The sequence below is a fragment of the Elephas maximus genome, chromosome 16 (genome assembly GCF_024166365.1).
Source record: "Elephas maximus indicus isolate mEleMax1 chromosome 16, mEleMax1 primary haplotype, whole genome shotgun sequence".
NCBI lineage: Eukaryota > Metazoa > Chordata > Mammalia > Proboscidea > Elephantidae > Elephas > Elephas maximus.
In genome coordinates, this window is record NC_064834.1 from 12,572,662 (window position 1) to 12,592,828 (window position 20,167).

Sequence of the window (20,167 nt, forward strand, 5' to 3'; positions counted from 1 at the left end):
TGAGTACAATATTAATACAAACAAGTGTCTATTAAAATGAGTTTAACCATCTGTTGTATTAAAACTGAAGATGAGATTATAAAATGATGTGGTAGTTATACACTCTTAGAGTCCCTGTTCCTCCACTAAATAATATTTACCCCACCTGTGCTTAAGTAATCAATCGTGAAATCTGTGGTTTACTGTCTGCTTCCCTGTCAGACTGCAGTAAGCTACCTGAGGTTAAGAGCTTTGCTTGCCTGGTTCCTGTGGTCTCCCCAACGCACCTAGGACAGTGCCTGACATATAACAAGAAATATTTCTTGAATAAAAAAGCTAGTTTGCCATGCTGGAAAGAAAGGTCTTTAGATTTCGGAGCATCATATCTATATATGAATGTAAGAAGCAGGCTTAAAAAAAAAAAATGAAATATTTAAAGACTTGGAACCTTAATGATTTGGGGTATTTTTGACACTTGTCTTAGCCAAAGGAAAAACAATGCAAAGCATCCTGACAAGGACAGAATGAACTATGAAAATACCCAATAGTCTCTAGGTGGAAAACATCAGACGTAATTAACCGAAGAGACTGCTACTAAAAATAAAGCTTAAGAGGCTACAGACAACCCCCACCCTCCAAAAGTAAGTAGAGTAAGGTAGGGATTCTAACTAAATATACTGCCATACAGAAGTCAAACGCAATCTACTGACATAAGAAATTCACAATTTGCAATAAATTTATCTTTAAGAAGTCCAACAGCCTTACCTTTCAACATTTTGGTGACAATAACCTAAGCAGAGTTAGTATTTTAAATGGAACGGTTTAAAGAAAATACCGGCCAGTGAAAATAAAAGTGACTACAACTGATCATGAAACACAACATTGCCTTCACCAATGCCGAAGTGAGAAAAATATCAGACGGTTTTCATATGGTCAGCCATCTGTGTTAGAAGAAGCATTAATAAATTTAAAAGCAATGTTCTTCTTTTTGTTAGAGAATTTAAAACTGCCATTTTCTAAATTTAGGCAAAAACAAAAACAAACCCAAAACTCTATTCCTTCACATGTAGACGTGCTTTTCAAAATCTGCCTCAACTGTTGCTACTCTAGTCTACTCTGTCAGAGCAGCTGAGTCCTCATCTACTTTTAAGAGTGGAGACAGTTCTCCAAAGTCATTGCTTTTGAATGTCACTCATTAAGAAGGTACACCATAACAGTTAAAGGAAGGATTCCGAGGAGGATTCTTCATAAACCAAAGCCGTTATCTCAGATTACCAGTTAAGAGTCACGCATCATCCTTGTTGCCGTAACGCGGTATTCCGGCCTTACCTCCCAAGAAAGCTCCTGGGCCTGCTTAAAAACATCCAAATCTTCTTCGGTAACGGTATCCTTGTTTCCAATCACATTTACATCTGTACTTTCTTGTTTGATGCTTATTTTGATTTCAGTATCTGTCATTTAAAACCAGCAGAAAGTGTATTCACTGACTTGCATCACCAGTAAGCACCTTATATTACCAAATGGTACCAAATCAGCATAGTGGACAAGCAGGGATCATCTTTTTCAGCTTTGTTAGCTTTTTACATCTAAGCACTGCTCACAGATCCAGCAGCACCGTTTCCCTGCTATGCCCAAATTTTTCTCTGGATTTATCACTGTCATCTTTTTATAGCTACGACAAATATATGAGGGAAAGTAAGTACAAAACAAAGCAAAATCATATTTTTCCACCAAGACGAGAAGTTGTATCAATGTCTAATCGTAGAATTTCCATTATTGGCTTTGAGGTATTCAAATCTACCGCTTTGTCCAAATGACACATTTTTGTTTTTTGTTTCAAAAGGTAGCAAATGTAACAGGCCAATTTGTTAAATGAAACTATGAAACCGTTTTCTTCCTAAGTTGGATACACACACAAACACACTCACACCCAAAAGCACACTTCACAGAATCAGAGATCAGGCTTTGCTGAGACTGAAGCAGGATGAACTTTGTCATGAGAAAGCAATGGAGCAGAGGGATATGAAACACTGAACACCCCCTGCTGAGAGCACCGACAGCACACGACCACACAGCACCATGGCTGAAGAGGCAGCATGGGAAAAGACACAGCAGAAGCATGACAGTGGCTACTCATGCGGGACTACAAAGCCATAAGCAACGCTATGAAGGCATCTGGGGGTCCTAGTGTCACTACGGATGGAAATAAATAATAAAAGGTGGGAGAGTATTAGTTGGAAAAACATTCTGGAGGTTTAGTCAGCATTAGAAAAAGGTCAAAGTTTCACTGCTTCTGTATGAAAGTGAAGTGAGAACAAGAAAATAGCTAAGACCTATGTGACAAATAGGAATTGATTTATATATATTTTTTGGGGGGTTGGGGAGAAAGGGACGGGACGCAGATTTGGTTGGAGCTTTGACCTTTTGCTTACCATCATCCTGATCAGGTTTAATCCTTCCGTCTGCCAAGCTCCCCTTCCCTGGTGAGGGGGTCCCCATCTGAGGGGTCACTTTATATTTTAATCTGCCTAGCATCCTGTGCTTTTTAAGGAAAGTCGTTCGCTTGAAGTGAGCAATTGCTTTAAAAATACGTCCTCTAGCCATCCCCCAGCTAGAGGAGGAGGAGTGAGAGATAAACCTACTTCTAATATCTCTTTTTCCAAAGAAATGGGCTTTAGATTTTGCTGTGGAAGATAATTCAGTTTTACGACGCATACGTTTGGGTGGTGCATAACTTGGGTGTCCCTTTTTTCGAGACTGTCCCTGAGTGGTATAGATATGAGAAAGTCCATCAAAGAGTGCCTTCAGCTGGCTGTTATTAGTAAGACTGCTAAAGGAGGGCACGCTGGACTGGCTGGAAGAACTCTGGGGAGAGGGAGAGGAAGTGGAAGTGCTGGACTTTTGTGAGCTGGGGCTCTGACCAGAGATGGGGGTTCGGGGGGGAAGTGAAGAAGGTGGCGGTTTTAGCTTTTGTGTGGTACCTGGAGCCAACACATGAGAAGTGCATGATTGTTTCTGAGAGACCTTTTTCCTTGGACGATAGTGCTTTGAAAAGTCTATGATTTCACCTCGTGATCTGCGACCATCAGGTGAGGGTGTGAAAAACTTAGTAAGGCCGTCAATGAGCCCTTTGGTTTTCCTGTTAACTTTAAGTGTAGAGGCGGAAATGTAGGTGGAGGTGGTGGTGATTTTGGTGGCGGCACCAGGCCGAGTGGGGTCTGTAACAGCCAATCTGCTGCTTGAGTCCTTCCCAGATGCAGCATGACCAGATGAAGGTGTGGTACAGACTTTAGTCTTTTGACCCCTACCAGGTGACCCCCTTCCTGTGAATGCATTCATGGATCCTTCATCACTGGTTACAGACCTAGGCAAGAATTTAGAGAACAGCATCAGCATTTAGGAGAATTACACGGTGTCTAAAAGCAATTTTACAGTAACTAGATGCATTCAATGTGCTAAAATTAAAGAGATTTCACTGTGGCCCTAAGAACTGCTTTTGTGTGTAGGCCACCATCTAGGTGTTTCTCTGCTAAAAAAAAAAAAAGGTAGCAGCAAATGAATCTGCATGTCATGATTCTCCCAGCACCCATCCAACAGGTACTGGAAGAGCTCAGGTGGACCCAGGAAAATATAAGTAAACAAACAAAAAAAAAAATCGAAAAGACTAAAGAACACCTAACGCTTTAAGTATAATTAAATAAAAATAAGTTACCCCTTGCATCGTCACAAGTAACTAGGTTTCCTGAAGTCCCTTTTCTAAAGTTCTAAAGGAAGTTAAGTCAAACGTGTTATCCAGAAGCAAAAGAATAAATTTATCTAATCTCTAGTTAAGTTTATCTAATCTCTAGTTGAAAGCATTTTTAACTCAATTTATAAAAATAGAATTTGGGTATGTCTGTATTAAAAACAAAAACAAAGAGAAAACATTAAAAGAAACTCTCTCCCTCTCAGCAGTTTATGCTTACAATAATAAGATAGCCAATAATACTCTCTTAGGAGAGAAGACAATTAATTACAGCATAAAATATTGCTGAAAAAAGGACAACGATAGCAAAAACTGAAGTAATGATTAAAGAAAAGCTACAGCGGGTCAGACATGACATGGAAAGTCTGGTGAAGAAGCAGCACATTTACCATGGCCATTATCAGACACTTGGCGTCGGACTCTGTATACAGTGGTTCTGACTAATATTTCAGTCCATCTGATGCTCGCCTCTGCCCACACTGCATGTGGTCAGAGAGACAGAAGGTCATTGGGCCGAGGCAGCTGTGTATGTATATGAACAGCAGCTGACTGCCTTCACCTCAGGCTAGGGTTTGGAAAGCTACCCATTTCGCAGTGGAATTTTATACAATGGAGACATTTGCATATGAATTATGGCAATGCTGGGGCCCAAGAATGTAGTTTTTAAATTATCAATTTAGCTGAAGGCTTAATATTGAAGAAGTGGGATCTTGAAGATATGATATTGAATTATAAAAATATCTTCAGTATTAGAAACAGAATAGCACACTTTAATGGTCCTCTTGAACATAAAGATTTAATGAAGAAATTTCAGCAGTCAGATAAACAGGGCAGAGTGGTAGGCTCAGCTGCCAGGGGCTGGCCATTGTCTGAAGTCCCTGATTCAGCCAAATCAGGTTAACTCTGGAGATGTCTGGTGTCACTAGGAGACGCAGTGAGGGTTACCAATAAATGACTCATCCAGTCTAAAATGTTTTGCATCAGAATGCTGCATTTGGATCGTATCTGGAATCGATTGCCCAGAAAGGACAATATGCTTATAAAGCATGTAAAAAGGAAAACTCCCTAGACTGTCTTAAAAATTCCTAAGCTCAAAGGACAATTTTGGACAAACAAAAAGTTAGGATTGATGCCAGATGCAATTTTCAGCTGTGTCCTTTGTTTAGAAAGTTTACATCCTAATTTAGTTTTTTTTAATTGGGCCCTGAGGATACAGTCCCATTTCGAGAACAATGCTTACACAGGATGAATGCAAAAGCATATAATTTCTACTTCAAACGATGCTAATATGAGAGATTTTATTCACAAATATGTTTTATGTTTGCCTCTAGAAATTAAAATTCCATTTTAAAATGTCTACTAATTAAAGAGGTCTTATAAAGTTTCTTAGAAAACTCTAGAAAGGAGTCTGCTTTCTCTGTTTCTCCTTTCGGAGATAAAGATGCAGGCGGATACTAGTTTTTAGGGCAGGTAAATATAATGAACTGCTTCAGGGGAAAAAAAACAAGTGAGTAAGATTCTCGGTCATTGTCCACACTGCCTGCAGAGCACCTGTTCATTCTTACAGCACAAAGACCCCTTTCACTAAGTCTAAAGGGCCTGGTGAAGATCTATTGAGAGAACTGCTCCAGATATGCAAGGCTACTGATTTCATTTGGAAACACCTTATTTAATGCTGATGGTCAAATCTATGCTCTATACAGGTTAAAAATATACATCCATGTCACCTCTCATCTTTTCTCTACTTCTCTGATCAGATAATTCCTGCTAAATACTCGAGTGGGCTTTAATGGCAACTATATGGCAAAAGGAGCCCTGGTGGTGCAGTGGTTAACAGCTTGGCTACTAACCAAAAGGTCAGCAGTTTGAATCCATGAGCCACTCCTTGGAAACCCTATGGGGCAGTTCTGCTCTGTCCTATAGGGTCACTATGAGTCAGAATTGACTCAATGGCAATGAGTTTGGATATGGCAAAAGGAGCACTGGTGGCACAGTGGTTAAAGTGCTTGGCTGCTAACCGAAAGGTCAATGGTTCCAACCCACCAGCCCCTCCACTGGAGAAAGCTGTGGCAGTCTACTCTGTCCTATAGGGTCGCTATGCATCAGAATCGACTCGACGGCAACAGATTTGGCTTGGTTTGGTTTATATGGTAAAAGGATAGTGGAGATGGGGTCCCGAGGTAGATCTGCAAGCCACTGCAAACATTATCTCGTATGTATGTCTGTACACATGTGCATGTGCCAAATGCTCCTGGACAGGTTTGCAGGTTTCTCAGAACCTCCTAGTTCATAAAAGGGATCTTAAAAAAGCTGTAAGACTAAATGAGCATCAAAAGTGAGGTATCTTTCTAAAATACGATCTGGAGCTACAAAAGGAATTCACTATAGACATGGACAAATCCCTCCCTTATTTTAAAATCCCCATGAAAATAGTATAATTAAGCTCTTCTAATGTCTTTTTTTTTTTTAATGTCTAGACAATAATAAAGTAGACTGAATGATGGTTTCCAATTCTTACATTTTGCTTCTATCCCGCTGCTTGAAAAATGCCACTTAGTATCACAGCTGCTGGCAACAGAAGACCCCAAAATGCCAATTGTAATAAAAAATGTGTTTAAAAAAAAAATTGTCACAGCTTATGCAAAGGAGAAATATTCCTCATCCCTTGAGTTTGTAAAAATGATGCTAAAAAGCTCTCAAGGAATCTAAGGGGGTTTACAATCACCTATATGTTAAAGCACAAGATAAAAAGAATTCTTTTGATAAGATCTCAACCTACAACAATCGTTGCTTTAATTTATTTTTCGGTCGTCCAATGGGTTTTGCATATCGTCGTTTTATTTGTGCAGCTTTCTCATGAAGTAGTTTTCTTCCCTTTTTCTTTGGTCTGCAGACTTGGCAAATCCACATCCCTGAGTTGATATATATATGAGAAAAATATTTTAATGTTCATTTTAGGAGAAGATATTAAATATAAACTGCAACTTTAATAAGCTATCCAAGGATGTTTGTACGGGGAACTCTACTCCAGAAAGTGGATCATCCCTTTTCCATTCTCCTGAGAAAGCCACCGTTAGAGGCCAATAAAGGTCAAGGTGAGCGCGGACGGGCTGGGCTGCCCTAGCTCAGAACCCATGTTCCCAGCAGGTCCCCAGACTCCACCCTCCACAAAAACACACATGGAAACCTGTTCCTGTCAGATATAGGGATTTTGATTTGGGGGAGACATTCACAACTCAGTAAATTTCTGGGACATCTAGGAAAAAATGTTTGTTTTATCATCTTTCTGGACATTTTAGCACTAAAAAAATTATCACTATAAAATATAACTTTAAAATTTTAAGTTTAAATTTAAGTACTATGGAGCTACAATAATTTAAACTAGATCTGGTATAGGGAAATAGATCAATGGATACGAATTTGAAAGACCAGAACGACCTAAGCCTATAGAAAAGTTTAGGATATCAAAGAGGTCGTATTTTAAATTGGTGGGGAAAGGATAAAATGGTTCAACAAGTGGTGATAGAACAAATAGCTAGCCATCTGGAAGGAATAAAATTATTTCCTATCCTTTACAAAAATAAATTCTAGGCAGATGAAATATTACAATATGAAAAAAATGAAATGTTAAAAGCACCAAGAAAAATATGTGAATATTTATATAATCTAAGCATGACTGGCATTTAAGACTGAAGCCATAAAGAAACAGACTCATGGATTTGACTACATAAAAATATAAAGAGCTTCTGCAAATTAGTAAGAAAAGGTGAAAACCCTAATAGAAAAATGACCAATGGATAAAAGCAGGCACTTGGCAAAAGATGATATACAAATGGCCAATAAACATATGAAAAAATATTCTCACTACTCAAAGAAAGAAATTGTCAAAGATATCTTTTTTCTATTATCAAACTGGTTAAAATTAAAAAAAAAGTATTAATGCTGTATTTCATTGAATCAAAGATACATCTGATTTAAAAAATATGAAAAAAATATGTCTTAGAAGTAGGCTCTGTGAACTATAGGAGTGGTGAGTGTTGGCCACAGTGCAAGAAAACAGGTGCTCCCATACATTAGCAGTTGGTAGGCAAACTGATACAGCCTTTCATGTACACAGCCTTTGATCCAGGAACTTCTCCCCTAGGGATTTATCTTAAGGAAATAATTATGGATTGAAAACATTTGTCATGTCCACCATAGGGGACTGGTTAAATTATGGCTCATTTAAACATGGGGTTGCAAAATCAAATATCTTCAGGAACCACCTAGGTGTAACATATGTGACTAGAGCAAGCTAGGTAGTGAGACTGTGGCAAATCGGAGCAGGCACGCCCTACCTTAAGGACTCAAATTCAAATTTTTAAAAAATAATTGGGCCAACAACGCACATCTGTGGCCCACAGCCCGGTTTGGAACTCCTGCTCTATACCACAGAGTTCTACATACTCCTTAAAAACTATGTTTAGGAGAACATTTAATGATGTGGGAAAGTTACAATCCATTATTAAGAGGCGAAAAAATAAAGTTACAAAAACACGCATAAAATGTTCCATTTCTTTTTTAAAGGGTGTGGTCTGAGCAGTGAAGGAATTTCCAAATGATTTTTCTTTTTATTCCTTTTCGCCTATTTGTATTTTCTAAGTCTTTTCTAAGTCAAAATACCAACTGATAGCCAAGAAAAACGTGATGATTTCTTGTTGTAGGATTTATGGAGTTGTCATCATCACCATCACCAAAAATACCTAATTTCATACCTCCAAACACTGTCTTACGGAATATACGAAGAGTGTTCTAAATTTTATAACCTACTCTAAAGTTGTAGAGGGTCAGCGAAAAAGTGGAAGACCCTCAACGAAATGGGCTGATACAGTAGCTGCAAAAATGGGCTCAAACATAACGATTGTGAGGATGACACAGGACGGAGCAGTGTTTTGTTCTGTAGTACATAGGGTCACTATGAGTCAGAACCAACTTGGTGGCACCTAACAACAACAACAATTTAATAGGGGAGTGGTTTGGGGAGAGGCATGGTCTTTTTTATCCATGTGCGTGGATCAGAGTCTTTGTTATATATATTTTCCCCAAAAATGTTCTCAGCCGGTGCCAAACTCACAAGTATGGGGAGGCAGCAGAGATGAAAATATGCTTAAGGAACCTGTGTACTTCTGTCAGGCATCAGGACAAGCTTAACAAGTATTTAAAAAATGCATTTTTAATACAGTTTAAGAGTTCACCTTTTGGCATTCTGGAAAGCGGTGGGTCACAGCACTCCATATGGAATCCTCTATCACAAGAGTCACAAAAAAGCATATTGTCCTGTAATATAATATATTAGAGACTGAGTGAGACGGAAACCAACTGTAAAAGGCCAAAAATTCTTATGTTATCATATCAGCAACAGCGGAATATAATGAAGAAACACCAAGATCCCTGCTGAGGTCTGACATCACATGTTATTTAAAACTTAAAAAAGAAAATCCTTAACACTGCAAATTAACTCTTTACCTAGAGATTGACCACTGAGAGACATACTTACTGCATTCTTGCCTTGGATTCTACATGCACTGCACGTCTTGCACTCGATACACTGCCACCTTAAGGCCTTTACATTTGTTGTTAATTCAGGACAAAATTTCAAACAAGATGGGTGTCCTATAAGAATAAAAAGCAAATTGCTTTATGGTAATGGTGCTTTAGAGTCTTTAAACTTCCTTTCCCTAATATTTCATAGAAAAGTTGATGCTGCCAGCCAAAGAACTGCAGGAACTTGAAAATACAAAAATATCAGAGAATCCAACCATAGACATTTCTTTCAGCCATTGTTCCCTGGAATGATGATACAAATTGTTTCCCTAAGAGAAATCTGGAAAACGTACACTGATTCCAATCTCAAGTCTTTGGAAACGTGAAAATAGCGTATGTTCAGATCATGTTCTCACTCCTGTGCCAGCATCATCAACCACTATTTACCCAGAGTTTCCTGGTCTGCCAGTCTGTGGGGAGCGTACTGAAGTTCAAGCAATTCTTGCTCATGATGAAATTAGAAAACTTAGAACAAGAGCGGGGGGAGGCTGGTTAAGGTAATACAATTAGAAATGCAAAAGAGGAAAGAAAAGAAAATCCAACAGTATACAAAGAATATCCCATTGTTGGGCCATCTTGTCCCTGTTCCCTGAGTTAAATTTTGGAAGGAGGAGCAGTAATTGTGAATCCGAGGAAGAGGTATGCGGTTGAAAGATTCAGATCAAATGGAGCTCTCCAAAAAGCAATCCCTCATGAAGTTCCCACCATTTTCCTGAGTATTCAGCTTTTCTACAGTTTTGAGCACAGTTTTTACCTAGCAGTTCTCCACATACCAAGTCTTGCTCATTTCACAGGGGAAAACTGGAGACCTGAGAGGCATCACCACTGAAAGAACCTAGTCAGGCTACACTGAGTAAGTAACCAAAAAAACAAAAAGCCAAACCCATTGCTGGAGTTCATTCCAACTCATGGTGACCCTAAAGGACAGAGAAGAACTGCCCCACAGGGTTTCCAAGGAGTAGCTGGTGCATTCGAACTGCTGACCTTTTGGTTAGTAGCCAAGATCTTAACCACTGCACCACCAGGGGTCCATTTCTCCCAAAGTTTTGGAGAGGGTGAGTCTAGACTCTTTGGAAGGCAGTTCAGGTTCTACTCTACTGGCCTTTTATCACATAAACCTGAGGAGATCTCCAACCTGGATTTTGTTTTTCTAAATCTGGTCTTTAAACAGTAAGAACATTAGTAAATCCCATGTAGAAAGAATATATAACCAAGCTGCAAAATAAACCTAAGGGGTAATAAAAAAGCAGATTCTGCAATTTCAAAACTGTTTTATAATTTCCTGACTTTGGCAGGCTCATTGTTTAAATATGTATTTTGGGTTGTTGCCAAAAAGTCTCTCCTCCCTAAAGCTTAACAGGTGCTTCATAAAATTTCACCCACCAGGAGATTTGGCTTTTTGAAGTAAAAACATTCAAAATCAATCATCAATACCATTAATAAAAGCACATGATTTCTGAGTTAAAAAAAAAAAAAGAAAACAACTAAACATCTGTATTTAAGATGTCGAGAGAATAAAATGTTGTCACAGGATTAGATCTCAGGCAGGAGAGACACCCAGGCAGATGCATTTAACCTCGGACACCATTCTTTTTACAAGGGCTTCTCTCCTTCAGATGAATACAAGAGGGAAAGGGGGAGTTTAAATGTATACAAACGGTATCAATCACCTCTTTCTGCTCAGGAACAGCAGACAAAGCTTGCTCCTCGACTTTCAGAAGTATACTCTGAAGAAGATCCTGAGAGGTCTACTTTGATCAGGTTCCCCCCCTCATAATGGGGGTGGGGAGAGACTCAACTTTTAAAGTAGAGCAATTTAAATTCCACCCTTAAAATGGGTCCCATCAGCTTAAAAGTACACCATTTACTTCTTTTCTTCCCCTTTTATTACTTCCTGTAAGTCATGTATCACTGGCACATATGGCCGCAACTTCATGCACTAAATTTCCCTCTATATTAACATCTGCTTTTGTAGCTTGATGTTCAGTAACTGAAGGAATTCACATGACATTACAACTCACTACTTATGCTCGCATACCCCCTACGAAAGACACAACTTTTCATAATTATGTTTTCAAAATGCGTGAATTTCAGCCACTTTCAATCAAGGGCAAGGGATATTCTTTCTCTTACTGCTTTCTCCCACTTTAAGCAATATTATATTTCAACTACTACTCTTTAAGTTACCCTATCATATTCTAAAATCTTCAGCCTATCTTTCCTTCAGGCACCAATCTTACCTTTATTTAGCCCAAGAGAAATGGACACAGATCCCTTCCAGCTCAAAATTTTTATGATTCTGTAAAAGATGCTGATAGATGAAGAACCATTTCTTTCATTTTCTCATGGTCAACTTTAAAATAACATAAAAGACTGTAACTGAGTCTTGATACACTACTATACAATCTTCAGTAATTAAAGGAGAACAGTGCTACTGATACGGCAGTTCCTTACCTCCCATTTAGCCATTCCATAAACATAAACATTCCCTCTAAAATTCTGGTTCTCTCTGCTGATTCAATTCATGGCGGTTTGTCTTTCTGAAGTCTGTTTTACTTTTGTAGTTTGCGATTTATCAGATTGGAAACCCATCATATGTATTCATCCACTTATTCAGTCTTATTACAAGTACATGGTATTACATATGTACGTAGCTTATGTATGTTTTATCTATCAAAACCAAAAGAGTACTGTTTAAAATTAAACAAGTACCAGTGGGACCACCAACAAGTAGAAATGGTTTTTGAAGGAAGCACCATAGGAGAAAAAAGCGTGGGCTCTTTGGTAGACTGAATAATGCCCCCAAAGATGCCCATACCCTAATTCCCATAATCTGTAAATATAGTATCTTACATGGCGAAAGGACTCTGGAGATGTGACTAAGGGTACAGGCCTCAAGATAGGAAGATTATTTTGGATTATCTGGGTAGGCCCAATTTAATCACATGAGTTCTTAAAAGTAGGGAACCTTTAATGGATGGGTTAGAGAAGAGACGGAAGGAGGAAGAGGAGAGGTTCAAAGCACATAAGGAATTCATTCTGCCCGCAGTTGCTGGCTTTGAAGATGGAGGAAGGAGGCCACAAGTCAAGGAATGTGAATGACTTCTATAAACTGGGAACGGCCTTCACCTGACAGTCAGCAAGAAAACAGGGATCTCAGTCCTACAAACACAAGGAACTGAATTCTGTCAACAACCCAAATGAGCAAGGAAATGGATCCTTTCCTAGACTTTCCAGAAAAGAAAGAACATAGCCTTGCTGACACCTTGATTTAACCTGGTGAGACCCGAGTCAGGCTTCTGAGCTGAAACAGAACTGTAAAATAATAAATTTGTGTTGTTTTAGCCACTAAGTTTGTGGTCATTTGTTATAGCAGCTATAGAAAACAATTAACGACCTTAGGCCCCTTAGACTGGCTATTCTGACCAACCATCGGTCCATCTGTCCCTTCCTTCAACTAATACTTAACGAGCACTGAAGACACAATAAAGAAAAAGACAGACATGGTTCCCACTCTTTCAGACAGTACACTGTATTTTTCGCAAATAATGTGCCCACATAAATAATGTGCCCACACATATAGTGTGTGGAAATGATGAAATTAAGTAAAATAATTCTGGCATAGTATGTTCAAACCAGTTGACAAAAAAACATACAATGTGCACATTGCTTGTATAAAAATACAGTAGTCCAGTAGGAAAAAGACATTCAGCAAGTATTAAAATTAACATGTGATGATAGAGAGCGGCTCAGGGCTATGGGAAGATCTAGCTGGGGGTCAGGAGAAGGCCTTTCTAAAGAAGAGACCTGAAGGATGAGTGGGATTAGTTGGGAGTAGAAGAGGGGTGGGGCAGGGAGGAGACAATCTATGCAGAGACTCAGGGGGAGAGAGGAACATGGTACATCCAAGGAGAGGAAAGAAGTTCAATATAACTAGTGTAAACATAAAGGTGACAGGGATGGGGGATGGGGTTAACAGGAGCCCAATCCAGAAGAATCTTGGGCTATATTAAAGAAGTTGGATTTTTCCTATGGGTGAATGGTAGGCACTGAAAAAATTCTGTGATCAGTTTACAATTTTAAAAAGTAACTTAGGCTTCAGTATGGAAAACGGATGCAGGGAAAGAGGGTCAAGATTAGACTTAGGTTATTACAATAGCAGATCTGAGCAGAACTGGTGGTGTGTGTGGCAAACCTTATGGATATATTTCGGATGTAAATCAACCTATTTTTGGCGATCGCTTGGTGTGAAAGAATGAGGTAGAGGGAGGAGTCAAGGGTGGCTTCAAATTGCCAGCTTGTGAAACTGAATGAGTGGCCGATGGTGTGCCATTTGCTGAAACGGAAAATTCCTGAGGAGAAGGCTTTTTGCGGGGGGGGGGGGGGCGGGGGGGACGGAGAGGAGAGGGGACAGTGCAAGGATAATGAACCACTTCTGGTATTAACTTTGAGAAGCATGTGGGGTATCCAAGTGGACAGGTTCTGTAGGCATTTAGATGTAAGGATCTGGAGCTTGGGAGAAGCCATGAGGCAAAGTAAGAAACGCAGGGCGAAGGACAGAGACCTGAGGCAAGATTAAGGGGGTGAACAGAGAACAAGGGGCTGACAAATGATGTACAAGAAGGTAGTAGAAGAACAAGGAGAATATGGTATCACAGAAGATAACATACCAAGAAAAAGAAATTTCAACAAGGCCAAATACGGCTCAGAAGAGTATTTAGTGAGGATTGAAAGATATCCATCAGATTTTGATAGACTGAAAAGTGACTGTTACATGGAGATCACTGATAACCCTGACAAGTGAAGTTGCAGTGAAATAGCAAGCCAAAAGCAAGATTCCTGCTTCCTGCTTCCTTCCTTGCATAGTCAGTCCTACTTTGGGCTTTTACGTGATGGGGCTCACCAATCCTTCCTCCTCCCCTGGCCACTATTCTCTTTGGAGTCTATCTTTAGGCTTCTTTTTAGCCAAGGGTCTCTTTCCCAATCTAATTATTCAATCAGTGTCTAGCCAGTGTAAAAAAGGACAACTAACTAACCACCTTTCCTGGGGCATTTCCTTGCAGTGACCTTAATAGCAATCTTTTTTATATCCCTCTGTATTCATTTACTGCACCCTGACCTCCCTTTGGGAGCAGAAGGCAGGCAAGTATTGTTCAGCGTTAACATACAATAAAGACAAACTCAGGAAAGACTACAGCTCTCCTACAGGCAGACTGCTAGTCTACCCCACAGTTCTTGCTTCTTGTACTATACAAAGGTGATTTTTCTCAACTCTCCCAGCTGCATCACAGCACCCTTTCTTCTGTCTTTAAGTTTCAATGAGATTCCACTTAGAATGATGCTGTAATTTTGAACTGTACACTTATCTTAGATTTGCTAATTTGAAAACACACAGGCACACAACTCATCTGTAAGTAAGATTTAACCACCCAGCAATCTGAGTAGCAGACACAAAATTTCATTTGGTATAATATCTAATACTTATGTGAAGCTAATTAAAGATAATTTGGTCTTAATGAGGCAAAGAGAATATGACAGTGTTAATTTCAAAGTAGGCTGATCCATGAAAGTCAAGTAAAATCAATTCCTAGTCCTGACATTTCCACAGACCTGTAGACTATCTGATGATTCCCACACTCATGTTATTAGAGGTTAGAATAATCCTTCACGTTTGTCTAATATTTTATAGGTACTGATAATCTTCATATAATTATCTCACTGGATCCTCACAACAGCCCTGCGAATGCATGCTGCAGCCAGTACCACCCTCTGTCTACAGATCTACTGCAATTACACAGCCAGCAGGCAGAGGAGGAAAACTGAACACTGGGCTGGGACACCATACTTGGGGCTCCTGGCACTATGCAACCTCACCTTACATTTTCACTACATGGAAACTGGAAAATTTTTTTACATAACTTTTAGCAACCATGGACTCAAACATACCTATGATCGCGAAACTGGCAAAGGACTGGTCAACATCTCAATTTGTTACACATAAGGCTGCCATGAGTTGGAGCCAACTCGATGGCAACTAACAAGAACAGCAATCAAAAAATAGTTAAAATATTGTCCGTTTGCCGCACTGAGACATCCTGAAAACAGAAAATTTCTAATTGGCTTTACTTAATGATAAAGGAAACAGGTATCACTCACGTCTATGAAGTCTAGTCTAGCTTCCTGGATTATCTGCTCAGCATACAGGTTGAATAAGTATGGTAAAAGGATACAACCCCGACATACACCCTTCCTGACTTTAAACCACGCAGTATCCCCCTTGTTCTGCTGGAATGACTGCCTCTTGATCTATGTACAGGTTCCTCATGAGCACAATTAAGTGTTCGAGAATTCCGGTCCTTTCAATGTTATCCATAATTTGTTATGAGAAGCTGGACTATATGAAGAAGGATGGGGCATCAGGATTGGAGGAAGACTCATTAACAACCTGCAGATGACACAATCTTGCCTGATGAAAGTGAAGAGGACTTGAAGCACTTACTAATGAAGATCAAAGACCACAGACTTCAGTATGGATGACACCTCAACCTAAAGAAAACAAAAATCCTCCCAATTGGACCAATAAGCAACACCATGATAAATGGAGAAAAGACTGAAGTTGCCAAGGATTTCATCTTACTTGGATCCACAATCAACACCCATGGAAGCAGCAGTCAAGAAATCGTAAGATGCGCTGCATTGTACAAATCTGCTGCAAAAAGACCTCTTTATTTATTTATTTTTCAAGAGTTGTCAAAAGTCATTTAAAAAAATTTTTTTCTTTTTTTTTGGCCACTGAAATAATCTTTAAGTTTTCTTTTTTTTTAATTGCACTTTAAATGAAAGTTTACAGCTCAAGTTAGTTCCTCATTCAAAAATTTATACACACATTGTTAAGTGACCCTAGTCGCTCTCTCTGTAATGTGACAGCACACTCCTCCTTTCCATCCTGGATTTTCAGTGTCCATTCAACCAGCTCCTGCCCCTTTTTGCCTTCTCGTCTCACCTGTGGACCAGGGCTGCCCATTTAGTCTAATGAATCTTCTTGAGCTAAGAAGCACTCTCTTCACGAGTATCATTTTATGTCTTATGGTCCAATCTAATCTTTGTCTGAAGAGTTGGCTTCAGGAATGGTTTCAGTTCTGGGCTAACAGAGAGTCCAGAGGACATGTCTTTTGGGGTTCCTCCAGTCTCAGTCAGACCATTAAGTCTGGTCTTTTTACTAGAATTTGAGTTCTACACCCCACTTTTCTCCTGCTCTATCAGGGACTCCGTTGTGTTCTCTGTCAGGACAGTCATTGGTGGTACCCAGGCACCACGTAGTTCTTCTGGTCTCAGGCTGACGGAGTCTCTGGTTTATGTGGCCCTTTTTTCTCTTGGGCTGATATTTTCCTTGTGTCTTTGGTGTTCTTCATCCTCCTTTGCTCCAGGTGGGTTGGGATCAATTGATATATCTTAGATGCCACTTGCTAACTTTTAAGACCCCAGATGCCACTCACCAAAGTGGGATGCAGAACATTTTCTTAATAAACTTTGTTATGCCAACTGACCCAGAAGTCCCCTGAAACCATGGTTCCCCAGATCCCTGCCCCTGCTACTCTGTCCCTCGAAGTGTTTGGTTGTATTCAGGAAACTTTTTAGCTTTTGGTTTAGTCCAGTTGTGCTGGCTTCCCTGTATTGTGTATTGTCTGTCCCTTCACCTAAGCTAATTCTTACCTACTATCTAGTTTTTTTATCTAGTTAGTGAATACCCCTCGCCTTCCCTTGTACCATCAAAGAATGTTTTGTTCTGTATTTAAACCTTGTCTTGAGTTCTTATAATAGTAGTCTCGTACAATATTTGTACTTTTGTGACTTATTTCACTCAGCATAATGCCTTCCAGCTTCATCCATGTTATGAGATGTTTCATGGATTCATCGCTGTTCTTTATCATTGCACAGTATTCCATTGTGTGAATATACCATAATTTGTTTATCCATTCATCCGATGATGGGCACCTAGATTGTTCCCATCATTTTGCTATTGTGAATAGTGCTGCTATGAATATGGGTGTACATATATCTATTCATGTGAAAGCTCTTATTTCTCTAGGAGATATTTCAAGGAGTGGGACTGCTGGATCCTATGTTACTTCTATTTCTAGCTTTTTAAGGAAGCGCCAAATTGATTTCAAAAGTGTCTTACATCCCCACCAGCAGTATGTAAGTGTTCTAGTCTCTCCACAACCTCTCCAACATTTATTATTTTGTGTGTTTTGGATTAACGCTAGCCTTGTTGGGGAGAGATGATATCTCACTGTAGTTTTGATTTGCATTTTTCTAAAGGCTAATGATTGTGAGCATTTCCTCTTGTATCTCGTAGTCACCTGAATATCTTCTTTGGTGAAGTGCCTGTTAATATCCTTTGCTCATTTTTTAATTGGGTTATTTGTCTTTTTGTGGTTGAGGTTTTGCAGTATCTTGTAGATTTTAGACACTGATCAGATCTGTTGCAGCCAAATTTTTTTTCCCAGTCTGTATAGGTTGTCTTTTTACTCTTTGATGAGCGTAAGTTTTTAGTTTTTAGGAGATCCCAGTAGTCTAGTTTCTCTTCTGGTGTTTGCACGTTGTTAGTAATGTTTTGTATTCTGTTTATTCCATGTATTAGGGCTCCTAGCATCGTCTCTATTTTTTCTTCCATGATCTTTATCATTTTAGATTCATACTTAGGTCTTTGATCCATTTTAAGTTAGTTTTTGTGCATGATGTGAGGTATGGGTCTTGTTTCATTTTTTGCAGATGGATAGCCAGTTATGCCAGCATCATGTGCTAAAGATAAAGAGACTGCCTTTTCCCAGTTAATGGACTTTGGGCCTTTGTCAAATATCAGCTGTTCATAGGTGGATAAAAGACCTCTTTATAAAGTATTGAAAGGCAAAGATGTCACCTTGAAGACTAAGGTGTGCCTGATTGAAGCCATGGTATTTTCAATAGCATCGTATGCATGAAAGCTGGAAAATGAATGAGGAAGACTGAAGAAGAACTGACGCCTTTGAATTGTGGTGCTGGTGAAGAACATTGAATATACCATGGACTGCCAAAAGAATGAGCAAATCTGTCTTAGAAGAAGTACAACCAGAATGCTCCTTAGAAGCAAGGATGGCAAGACTGCATCTTACATACTTTGGACATGTTGTCAGGAGGGATCAGTCCCTGGAGAAGGACATCATGCTTGGCAGAGTACAGGGTCAGCAGAAATGAGGAAGACCGTAAACGAGATGGACTGACACAGTGGCTGCAACAATGGGTTCAAGCACAACAACTATCGTGAGGATGGTGCAGGACCGGACAGTGTTTTGTTCTGTTGTACACAGGGTCACTGTGTGTCGGAACCGACTCAATGGCACCTAACAACAACACGAAATCTAAGCAGACTCTAAATGTGATATCATACAAATGGTACTTCAGATAGAGATTACTAAAAAGCATCAGAAACATATGGGAAACACATTTAAGAATGATCCTCCTTATGGGCTGCCATCTATATTTCCATTTTCTGACTTTATACTGCTGTTAAGTATTTTTTCATATAAACATCTTATGTTAGGGATCCCTTTGATCATTATACATAATCTCAATTCAATTTTAGAACCAATGGACTCTTCTGAGTGTGAGAAAGCCACCATGTCCACAAAGTCAACTAAGGGTACCAACCAACCTGTTATTTCCACTTGAGAAACTGGACTGGACTGTGATGTCAGGATTCCCACCAGTATTAGCTGGCACTGCTGAGCCATGCCAGTCTATTAAGTTCTTTTTTCCTTATAGCTACCAAGGTATCACAACAAAACATTCTAATTGCAAGATTCTCAAGCTCCCTCAAATGAGCCATACATTATTTTGATCCTTCAGTTTAAAGACAAAGAAACAACAACAAAGTCCACTCATCCAATCATGAAGTAAATGTCTACAAAACATTTTCCTGAGTTAGGAACAATAGTTTGTTTTTGTTTTTTTTTTAACCGAAGTAGCCAAGTCCAGAAGGGCACAGTATACTCAGGGGAAGATTAAGCAAACCTCGACCCTGGAGCCAGATTGCAGTGAGAGGCCAGGGAAGCACTGTGAGCCATTCTCTACCTCCAACAAACGGACATGACGACCCTGAGGCTTGAATTTCTGCTGTGACACATGGCTGACTCTGAAGTCTTTGGCTCTGTCTACCTGAAGGGAGGCTCACAAAATGACTCCAGTTATATAAACCTTCTGGGCAGTATCTTCAATCTATGCTTCTCCATTTGTTAAAAGAGAAAACAAGAGAATATTTTTGAAAAGACAAAATATAACACTATACCAACACATCACTAAGCTAACCTTGAAACAGAATGAAAGAAAACTTAGAAACTTCAGGTAGAAAAAAAATTCAGTGACCTCAAAGTATAAAGGAGATCAAACTCTCTTCTGGCAGGTCTTCAGCTTTGAAAAGACGAAGGGAGGTTGATTACATCAGAAAACCTAAGGTCTACTGTTTAGAATTGCACTTTATACCCTGTGAAGGAGGCCCTGAAGTTGTGATCTAGCAGATAATGATCTTGAATTCCTTGTCATCTCAAGTAAGTGTATCACCAAAGGTAGGAAAATATATAAAGGGAACTTTAATTCCTACATTTAAGTATGTTTTTAATCTGTCTAGGTGCCCAGACAAATAGATACTAAAGAAACAAAATAGTGAAGGGTGTTTTTAAAATACCATCTTAAAAATCACAAAGGGTAAACCCTAGACAAATGAACACCACTAAATTATCAGTGAGTTACACAAAAGAATAATTCATTCAGAATGAGTCTCATGAGAAAACCCAAAAGATAACTACAGAGTCAGAACTGATG

At 39.3% G+C, this 20,167-nt stretch overlaps 1 protein-coding gene across 10 annotated transcripts in view; it reads right to left on the bottom strand.

The window, feature by feature from the left end:
• Positions 1-20,167, bottom strand: part of KAT6B (lysine acetyltransferase 6B) — a 230,105-nt gene that overhangs the window by 47,772 nt on the left and 162,166 nt on the right. For 8 of the 10 annotated variants that reach the window (XM_049855892.1, XM_049855890.1, XM_049855888.1 and 5 more), the window contains exons 5-9: positions 9,261-9,376; positions 8,959-9,040; positions 6,504-6,636; positions 2,412-3,343; positions 1,309-1,430 (exon numbers count right to left, since the gene is read on the bottom strand). In XM_049855892.1, the coding sequence (XP_049711849.1) occupies positions 1,309-1,430; positions 2,412-3,343; positions 6,504-6,636; positions 8,959-9,040; positions 9,261-9,376 (1,385 nt within the window). The remainder of the gene's footprint in view (positions 1-1,308; positions 1,431-2,411; positions 3,344-6,503; positions 6,637-8,958; positions 9,041-9,260; positions 9,377-20,167) is intronic. The other 2 variants (XM_049855896.1, XM_049855895.1) reach the window with 2 other exon arrangements.